The sequence below is a fragment of the Procambarus clarkii genome, chromosome 36 (genome assembly GCF_040958095.1).
Source record: "Procambarus clarkii isolate CNS0578487 chromosome 36, FALCON_Pclarkii_2.0, whole genome shotgun sequence".
In the NCBI taxonomy this organism is placed as follows: domain Eukaryota; kingdom Metazoa; phylum Arthropoda; class Malacostraca; order Decapoda; family Cambaridae; genus Procambarus; species Procambarus clarkii.
Window position 1 is genome coordinate 29829364 of NC_091185.1, and position 10497 is coordinate 29839860.

Below are 10497 nucleotides of genomic sequence, written 5' to 3' on the forward strand. Positions count from 1 at the left end.
TCACGGCTCCCGATAGACGGTTATTGACCGCTATTCTATCTACTCTCACCCATAATACTCAGCCAAAACGTCTCTGTTATGCAAATGAAATCATTTTAAACGCGCCATTAAACGTCTCTGACGAGGTTTAATGAGGAGACGAAGCCTCTGAGACAATTGACGATAATAATCGGATTTCACCTCAGCATGACATCCCTTGTTGACATGCCGGAGGTACGATGAGTGGCGATGACGTGCGAGGTGGAAATACCGCCTCATTCGTCGCATTCGTGCATGGGGGCCGTCTGCCCGCCGACACACGAAGGAGGTGACGCGGGTTTGTCGTGCAGGGCTGAAGAGTTATCGGACCGCCGTGACGCGTAAAGACACATCTGAATGCGCCCCGTGGCGTGTGCAACAGAACACATATGACTCCACTGCCGGAACGTGTGTGTGTACGAACAGACACATATGTGTCTCTGACGTGACATGTGTGTGTGAGAGAGACGAGCAGTACACGTTCAAGGGCCGTCGAAGATAGATGAAATCAACTGATATTCAACTTTCCACCCACTGGTTCAGTCTCTCCCGTCGACGCAAGGGAAGGTCGACCCAGGACCAGAGACAGGGGGGGGAGGGGGAAGGTCAGCGTAGGTTTCCCAAGTCGCTTTCAATCACAGGACCACCTGCGGAGTCCTGTGCAAGTCATGTCCGTAGCTCCGGTACACACCTGACTCGCCCCTTTCTTTATCCTAGTATTTGTACACTAGTGTGACGCCCCTGGGTGTGACGCCCCTGGGTGTGACGCCCCTGGGTGTGACGCCCCTGGGTGCTGTGACGCCCCTGGGTGCTGTGACGCCCCTGGGAGCTGTGACGCCCCTGGGTGTGACGCCCCTGGGTGTGACGCCCCTGGGTGCTGTGACGCCCCTAGGTGCTGTAACGCCCCTGGGTGTGACGTCCCTGGGTGTGACCCCCCTGGGTGCTGTGACGCCCCTGGGTGCTGTGACGCCCCTGGGTGCTGTGACGCCCCTGGGTGCTGTGACGCCCCTGGGTGTGACGCCCCTGGGTAGTGTGACGACCCTGGGTGCTGTGACGCCCCTGGGTGTGACGCCCCTGGGCGCTATGACGCCCCTGGGCGCTATGACGCCCCTGGGTGCTGTGACGCCCCTGGGTATGACGCCCCTGGGCGCTATGACGCCCCTGGGTATGACGCCCCTGGGTGTGACGCCCATGGGTGTGACGCCCCTGGGTGTGACCCCTTTGGGTGCTGTGACGCCCCTGGGTTCTGTGACGCCCCTAGGTGCTGTGACGCCCCTGGGTGCTGTGACGCCCTTGGGTGTGACCCCCCTGGGTGCTGTGACGCCCCTGGGTGCTGTGACGCCCCTGGGTGCTGTGACGCCCCTGGGTGCTATGACGCCCATGGGTGTGACGCCCCTGGGTGCTGTGACGCCCCTGGGTGTGACGCCCCTGGGAGTGACCCCCCTGGGTGCTGTGACGCTCCTGGGTGATGTGACGCCCCTGGGTGCTGTGACGCCCCTGGGTGCTGTGACGCCCTTGGGTGTGACGCCCCTGGGTGCTATGACGCCCCTGGGTGTGACGCCCATGGGTGTGACGCCCCTGGGTGCTGTGACGCCCCTGGGTGTGACGCCCCTGGGTGTGACGCCCCTGGGTGCTGTGACGCCCCTGGGTGCTGTGACGCCCCTGGGTGCTGTGACGCCCCTGGGTGCTGTGACGCCCCTGGGTGTGACCCCCCTGGGTGAGACGCCCCTGGTTGGTGTGACGCCCCTGGCTGGTGTGACGCCCCTGGGTGCTGTGACGCCCCTGGATGCGGTGACGCCTTGTGTGGAGTATAACCTCTCGAAGGGACCACTTGCCTCAATTTCACCTGGGTTCGAGCCCCAGCCAGGCAGGGCTAACACAGCCACTCGTCATTAACTACTCCCTCCTGTTCACCCAGCAGCAGTTGGGAACCTGGTTCTAAACTAATTCACGGGGTCGTGTTCCAGGGAAAACTAGAAAGACATATGAAAAGCTATAAAGAGCTTAGCAGGCTCTCTACAGGCTACTGTAGAGAGCTCTCTTCAGGCTACTATAGAGCACCACTACAGCTCTCTACAGTAGCCTCTCTATAGGCTACTGTAGAGAGCTACTGTAGAGAGTAGCCTGTAAAAAGCTCTCTACAGGCTACACTCCTGAACCTGTAGAGAGCTCTCTACGGGCTACTCTCCTGAGCCTGTAGAGAGCTCTCTACAGGCTACCCTCCTGAACCTGTAGAGAGCTCTCTACAGGCTACTCTCCTGAGCCTGTAGAGGGCTCTCTACAGGCTACCCTCCTGAACCTGTAGAGAGCTCTCTACTGGCTACTCTCCTGAGCCTGTAGAGGGCTCTCTACAGGCTACCCTCCTGAGCCTGTAGAGAGCTCTCTACTGGCTACTCTCCTGAGCCTGTAGAGAGCTCTCTACAGGCTACTCTCCTGAGCCTGTAGAGAGCTCTCTACGGGCTACCCTCCTGAGCCTGTAGAGAGCTCTCTACAGGCTACTCTCCTGAGCCTGTAGAGAGCTCTCTACAGGCTACTCTCCTGAGCCTGTACAGAGCTCTCTACAGGCTACTCTCCTGAGCCTGTAGAGAGCTCTCTACAGGCTACTCTCCTGAGCCTGTAGAGAGCTCTCTACAGGCTACTCTCCTGAGCCTGTAGAGAGCTCTCTACGGGCTCTCTTAGCCTGTAGAGAGCTCTCTACTGGCTACTCTCCTGAGCCTGAAGAGAGCTCTCTACAGGCTACCCTCCTGAGCCTGTAGAGAGCTCTCTACTGGCTACTCTCCTGAGCCTGTAGAGAGCTCTCTACAGGCTACTCTCCTGAGCCTGTAGAGAGCTCTCTACGGGCTACCCTCCTGAGCCTGTAGAGAGCTCTCTACAGGCTACTCTCCTGAGCCTGTAGAGAGCTCTCTACAGGCTACTCTCCTGAGCCTGTAGAGAGCTCTCTACAGGCTACCCTCCTGAGCCTGTAGAGAGCTCTCTACAGGCTACTCTCCTGAGCCTGTAGAGAGCTCTCTACAGGCTACCCTCCTGAGCCTGTAGAGAGCTCTCTACGGGCTCTCTTAGCCTGTAGAGAACTCTCTACAGGCTACTCTCCTGAGCCTGTAAACAGGACTCAGACTTCCACTCCTGTACCTTCCTGTGTAAATATAAATGAACAAAACGGTGTCAGTATTAAATTCAACACTGATAGCATAAAGGTAATTCAGTATTGGGATTATATAACACTATATAAACTCCTGTATGCGACCAGATGTTAACAAACCAGGGGCTAGATTCACGAAGCAGTTACGTAAGCACTGACGAACCTGGGGCTAGATTCACGAAGCAGTTACGTAAGCACTGACGAACCTGGGGTCAGATTCACGAAGCAGTTACGTAAGCACTGACGAACCTGGGGCTAGATTCACGAAGCAGTTACGTAAGCACTGACGAACCTGGGGTCAGATTCACGAAGCAGTTACGTAAGCACTGACGAACCTGGGGCTAGATTCACGAAGCAGTTACGTAAGCACTGACGAACCTGGGGTCAGATTCACGAAGCAGTTACGTAAGCACTGACGAACCTGGGGCTAGATTCACGAAGCAGTTACGTAAGCACTGACGAACCTGGGGTCAGATTCACGAAGCAGTTACGTAAGCACTGACGAACCTGGGGTCAGATTCACGAAGCAGTTACGTAAGCACTGACGAACCTGGGGTCAGATTCACGAAGCAGTTACGTAAGCACTGACGAACCTGGGGCTAGATTCACGAAGCAGTTACGTAAGCACTGACGAACCTGGGGTCAGATTCACGAAGCAGTTACGTAAGCACTGACGAACCTGGGGTCAGATTCACGAAGCAGTTACGTAAGCACTGACGAACCTGGGGTCAGATTCACGAAGCAGTTACGTAAGCACTGACGAACCTGGGGTCAGATTCACGAAGTAGTTACGCAAGCACTTACGAACCTGGAGCTAGATTCACGAAGTAGTTACGCAAGCACTTACGAACAGCAATATATGTACCAAGGACGTGGATCATCTAACACCTTCATACCAAAATGGCACCCAAGGCCTAGAGTTTCAGTTGGACAGCAGATAGGTGTCTCTGGAATCCTTCCTATTAAGTGTTGCTGGTGGCTCAGTTGGTAGTTGTCCTATCATCATAATTTCAGATATATTTCTCATTGCATCTGTCTCTGATAATGAGAACGTGTACGTTGCAGACCACGTGTATAGCCAGACCACAGAGACACACCACCAACAGGTCAGAGAAACTGCAACAAGGAATAAGGAGAACCACTCTAGCAGCCGTCAGGCTGTAATGAAGCCCTCTCAGTCCCCCAGGGTCTGACAGCACCCACAACGACCCACACACATCAGGATACCTTCGAAGAAGAGGCCACGATATCTGCCCACAAATAGACCCAGATAAAGATATCTTCAATCATCTCTATCTTCAACACACGAGGTACGACAGACAGAAACCAATACCAGAGCCAACAGGAGCGGCATCTTCAAGCTTACGGAATAATAACTCCAAGTTAAGCTTAAGTGAGAATCAAGAGAATAACTTACTGGTACTCCAGTTAGCCTGGTACCCCGTCCAATACCCAGCAATGAAAATAATAATCCAGCCTAATACCCTTCCATTTGGGGTACCTGGCGGCCTTAGAGCAAGTCTTCCTGAATTCAAATTACATCAATGAGTTACCTGTGGATAAGTCCAACATACCCCGGGCATACTCTGTTATCAGTCCATCTCCCGTAATTGCCTTAATATGCTATGATTCAGAAGACAATCCATGCTTTGCCTGAGTATTAGTTGAGTCAGCTAGAGGATAAGTGGAACCCCGACTTGGGTACACACACACTCACTTGCTCTCTCTCACTCTCTGTCTCTCTCTCTGTCTCTCTCTCTCTCTCTCTCTCTCTCTCTCTCTCTCTCTCTCTCTCTCTCTCTCTCTCTCTCTCTCTCTCTCTCTCTCTCTCTCTCTCTCTCTCTCTCTCTCTCTCTGTCTCTCTCTCTCTCTCTCTCTCTCTCTCTCTCTCTCTGTCTGTCTGTCTGTCTCTCTCTCTCTCTGTATCTCTCTCTCTGTATCTCTCTCTCTCTCTGTCTGTCTGTCTCTCTCTGTCTCTGTCTCTCTGTCTCTCTGTCTCTCTCTCTCTCTCTCTCTCTCTCTCTCTCTCTCTCTCTCTCTCTCTGTCTGTCTGTCTGTCTGTCTGTCTGTCTGTCTGTCTGTCTGTCTGTCTGTCTGTCTGTCTGTCTGTCTGTCTGTCTGTCTGTCTCTCTCTCTCTCTCTCTCTCTCTCTCTCTCTCTCTCTCTCTCTCTCTCTCTCTCTCTCTCTCTCTCTCTCTCTCTCTCTCTCTCTCTCTCTCTCTCACCTGTGACCTGTGTATGGAAGATCAAAATCAATTACAATGCAGAAAGTGACTGTGATGTGACTGACAGACGCTGACTTCAGCGATGATCATGAGAGCTGTGCTGACATTTGACATATATCTGCCAGGGGGGAAGTGATCAAGTGAGATAAAACTTGAGTTTGAGGCAACTCATTGCCCAGTCGATAGAGCGTCGACCTCACAAGCTTGGGGTCCAGGGTTCGAGTCTCAAACACCCCAGGTGACCGTAGTGATCATGTGAGGTTTTCTGCTCAGTGCCTAGTCAGCAGCTGATTATACTCAGGGTGCTATAGTTATGAATCTGCTTGCTAACTTGGTCCCAAGTTAATCTAAATTGTCTTCCAGGCTGGGTGCTTTATTTTGACAACTTCCTTGATACGACAGCTGGCTTGATACTAAGCTTGATACGAAAGCTTGCTTGATACTAAGCTTGATAAGAAAGCTTGCTTGATACTAAATTTGATACGACAGCTTGCTTGATACTAAGCTTGATACGAAAGCTTGCTTGATACTAAGCTTGATACAAAAGCTTGCTTGATACTAAACTTGATACGACAGCTGGCTTGATACTAAGCTTGATACGAAAGCTTGCTTGATACTAAGCTTGATACAAAAGCTTGCTTGATACTAAGCTTGATACTAAGCTTGATACAAAAGCTTGCTTGATACTAAACTTGATACGACAGCTGGCTTGATACTAAACTTGATACGACAGCTGGCTTGATACTAAGCTTGATACGAAAGCTTGCTTGATACAAAAGCTTGATACGAAAGCTTTCTTGATACAAAAGCTTGATACGAAAGCTTGCTTGATACAAAAGCTTGATACGAAAGCTTGCTTGATACAAAAGCTTGCTTGATACTAAACTTGATGCGAAAGCTTGCTTGATACAAAAGCTTGCTTGATACTAAACTTGATGCGAAAGCTTGCTTGATACTAAGCTTGATACAAAAGCTTGCTTGATACTAAGTATGATAAGAAAGCTTGCTTGATACTAAGTATGATAAGAAAGCTTGCTTGATACTAAGCTTGATAAGAAAGCTTGCATGATACTAAGCTTGATACAACAGCTCGCATCGTAGTATTACCATGACTTATTTGTAAATGGAGTTTTATTACTTTGTTTGTGTCTATTCTTCCCTCAACGAGTCTATTACAGTATACTTCCTCAACGAGTCTATTACAGTATACTTCCTCAACGAGTCTATTACAGTATACTTCCTCAACGAGTCTATTACAGTATACTTCCTCAACGAGTCTATTACAGTATACTTCCCTCAACGAGTCTATTACAGTATACTTCCTCAACGAGTCTATTACAGTATACTTCCTCAACGAGTCTATTACAGTATACTTCCTCAACGAGTCTATTACAGTATACTTGTTGTAATATATCAAAAAATAAATAGGATGAAAAGACTGGACCATTGACAAATGATATAGGTTAGGTTTTTGATAATTACAAAAATATGGGTGTCTACATATACAATAGAAGTTAAAGAGGGATTTATCAATTGCATCGAACACAGAACCAAAATTTTTACTCATAAATGACAATTTATAATATACTTAGTTTACTATGAATTAATGTACGTTATTAACTCTCATCAAATGTTGGTTGGTCATTGGGCGCATTTTTAGTCCTATTTTGATACATGTTTCATCTTCCTTTCTATTGTTTTTTGGGGTTATTAAAGTTTTTTTCATTGTATTAAAATTTCCTGTACTTTCTCAGTTTTCCTGTTTGGTGCCATGCTCCCTGCATGGAAAGTTTCCTGGGTTTGGTTCTTATAAGTGATGTTTTATTGTGGTGATTGGGTCGTTTGAGTGTGTTGAAGGAGCAAGCACAACGCCTTAAGAATTTAGTTTTTCTACCACAGACGTGGCCGGGCATTTACAATGCTAACCAGAATATATGCATTTTCTTCTGTCCTCCATGGACAGGGTGAGAGATCAGTTAAACATATAGTTCAGTGATTTATTGAACAATCAACCACAGCAGGTGATTGTAGTGCTTGTAAAATGCTAAGCTAATCTACATAAATGCATATATTTACGTCTGTCCAACATAAACAGTGCTCGAGGTATGTTCTTTTATACACACAGAGATCACAATAGCCTGATGCATCAAATGAACAAATCCACAAGGGCCGTGAATACACAAGGTTCGAATCCTCGTCATGGCCCTTGTGGATTTGTTATTTTATCCATAATGTGATTAATTTGCGTTTACAAAGGTGAAATGCAATTCTGATTGGGTTTCACATATACACACATTGCACACATACAATACATACACATTATATATATATATATATATATATATATATATATATATATATATATATATATATATATATATATATATATATATATATATGTCTCTCCTACTTTGAGCAAGATAACTAAGATAACTAACTAGTATGACACACTAGAAACTAGTGTGTTGTTAAGCACTTAACCACAGAGGGTGATCAAGTTCCTTTAGCAATCTTCAAGCTCTAGTTACATCACATAAATGGATGTGATACACTTGGGTCTTGTACTCAGCCTTGGAGGACAGGTCCATGGAGGACAGAAGAAAATGTATATATGCTGGTTAGCATTGTAAATGTGTGGCCACGTCTGTGGTAGACAAAAAACAGCCTTGCAGCACATTAACGAGAATAATGACTCCTTCAGCTGTAAACAGCTGTAAATTTCCTGTTTTGGGGCGAAATTTTCAGCTGAGGGTTTACCCATTTTAGGGTGGAATTTGGGTTGGAGGAAGTCCCTATACCACTCAGGTTACGTCCTGAGTGGCTCCCCACACCACTCAGACCACATCCTGAGTGGCTCCCCCATACCACTCAGACCACATCCTGAGTGGCCATCCCATACCACTCAGACCACATCCTGAGTGGCTCCCCCATACCACTCAGACCACATCCTGAGTGGCCATCCACACCACTCAGACCACATCCTGATCGGCTTCTCCACACCATTCAGACCATATCCTGAGTGGCTCCCCCATACCACTCAGACCACATCCTGATCGCCCCCCACACACTCAGACCACATCCTGATCGGCCCCCCACACCACTCAGATCCCACTAAAACTACCCTTCACAGCTCACCGTAAAGTCACCTGGAACCTGCCGATCAGGGCGCGAATAGACCCGGCGATCAGGACGCCAATAGACATCTGGCAATAGATATATACCAATGAATCTACCGTTCTAATCAAGTTTCTAAATTTAATTTCCAAAGCGAATTGCACTAACGGCTATTGTTTGAAATTTTTTAAATTAACTGTTCAGCTGGAAGTCTAAATGCCCACCCACAGCGCCTGATACCGACGAAGAGTTCCAGAATGCATCGGTCATCCCTACACCCTCGACTTGAAGAACCAGGCACACAGGTTCGATGATTCGTGCTCATCTGATGACTTTGACTCGTTAAAACCCATAGGTAAAGCTGTTTCCAAAGGCATCGGGATGTTCAACAATGGTATGCTGGATGCGGGAAGCTTCTAGAATGTCCTGGGGAACGAGACGCAAGATAACGGAACGGTGGCCGCTATCTTGCGATGGCGGCCCGGGCCAAGCCCGCGCCCGTGCAGTCCTCGCGGAAGATTTGAAAATAATGGCGGGAGATTGTGATTTGAAAGTTTATATCTTCCACTTGTTCGCTCGGCAAGCTGTCGCTCCATGCTCCTGCCTTACGGGAATCCTATCATATCCGGCTAATCCTGTGATATCAGAGTAATCCTGACATATCAAAGTAATCCTGACATATCAAAGTAATCCTGACATATCAAAGTAATCCTGACATATCAAAGTAATCCTGACATATCAAAGTAATCCTGACATATCAAAGTAATCATGACATACCAAAGTAATCATGTCATATCAAAGCAATCCTGATATATCAAAGCAATCCTGATATATCAAAGTAATCCTGATATATCAAAGTAATCCTGATATATCAAAGTAATCTTTACGTACCAAAGTAATCCTGATATATCAAAGTAATCCTGACATACCAAAGTAATCATGACATATGAAAGTAGTAATCCTATGATATCTTTGTTATTAAACTTTGCTGAAATCCTGCTGTATCGTTCCGCTGTATCGTATCACGCTGTAATTGTGTTCCATCACGGTAATTATGTTCTATTACACTAAACTGAATGTATTTGTGCTTCATCTTAACTCGATAACCATATTATCACTACATTAGCATACATCAGTGAATTACTACATTAGCATACATCAGTGTTACGTTATGTCTCGCTGTGCTGAAGCAGTGTCTTTAAGGTTCACGATAATCTCTCATTTATAATGTAAACATCGGCAGTTCTGTTACGTCAAAGTAATCCCTTTATATCACGGTAATCCTGGTCAATCGCGATTATCCTTGTCTATGGGGTGGTTCTGGACTCTCTTGGCAATCCTACTATGTGTTCGTAATCCTGATATGTCACTATAATCCCAATCGTTGAAGTAATCTTAGTCTATCATGTTAATCCTAGAGTATGGCAGTGGTTCGAGGCATGTGGTAAACTTTACATTTATTCTAGTCTATCGAGATAATCATAGTCTATTATAGCAGTCTATTACGGAAAATCCTAATCTATCGCGGTACGTATAATCCGGGATGCTAATCCGTGGTCTATGGAAGAGACTCGTATGTCGCGTTAATCCTATGCAATGAATGATGTAGTTGAATAGTTAGCGTTATGAATCAGAGTTAGAAGGTCTATTGAGGAGCGTTACGATGTCAAAGTCTATTGTAATTTGGTCTGTGGTCTATTCATCATTCTTGTTCATTCTTCAGAAGTCTTCATTCTTGTTCTCTTCCTTCTTCTTTCTTTTCTTCTACTTTAGGGTCACTTCTCGTAGAAAGTACACAGAGAAATCACACTAACGTGATGTATCACTCACAGACCCTCAAGGGTTCAGTAGAATCCCAGGTTCGAATCCTTTTTGACCCCCATGTCGTGGCCTGGTTCTCTAAGGCGTGTGATTGGGAATCCTGAACGCGTAGGTTCGAATCCTCATCACGGCTGTTACGGGTTGATACTTTACGTTAATGTTATGGCATAGTGGTAAAGT

General features: G+C 47.1%; 1 protein-coding gene across 1 annotated transcript; it reads left to right on the forward strand.

Moving 5' to 3' along the window:
- Nucleotides 1–228: 228 nt before the first annotated feature.
- LOC123756255 (basic proline-rich protein-like) lies at nt 229–1914 on the forward strand. The gene is made up of 2 exons (XM_069336737.1): nt 229–359; nt 750–1914. Exons 1-2 carry the CDS (start codon nt 229–231, stop codon nt 1912–1914), a joined length of 1296 nt encoding a protein of 431 aa, XP_069192838.1.
- The last annotated feature ends 8583 nt before the right edge of the window (nt 1915–10497 follow it).

Bases quoted from the DNA above. Each gene is read 5' to 3' on its own strand.
- LOC123756255 (XM_069336737.1), top strand. From the start codon at position 229: ATGACGTGCGAGGTGGAAATACCGCCTCATTCGTCGCATTCGTGCATG. The intron at 360-749 runs GTAAAGACACAT...TTTGTACACTAG, and splicing joins TTATCGGACCGCCGTGACGC to TGTGACGCCCCTGGGTGTGA.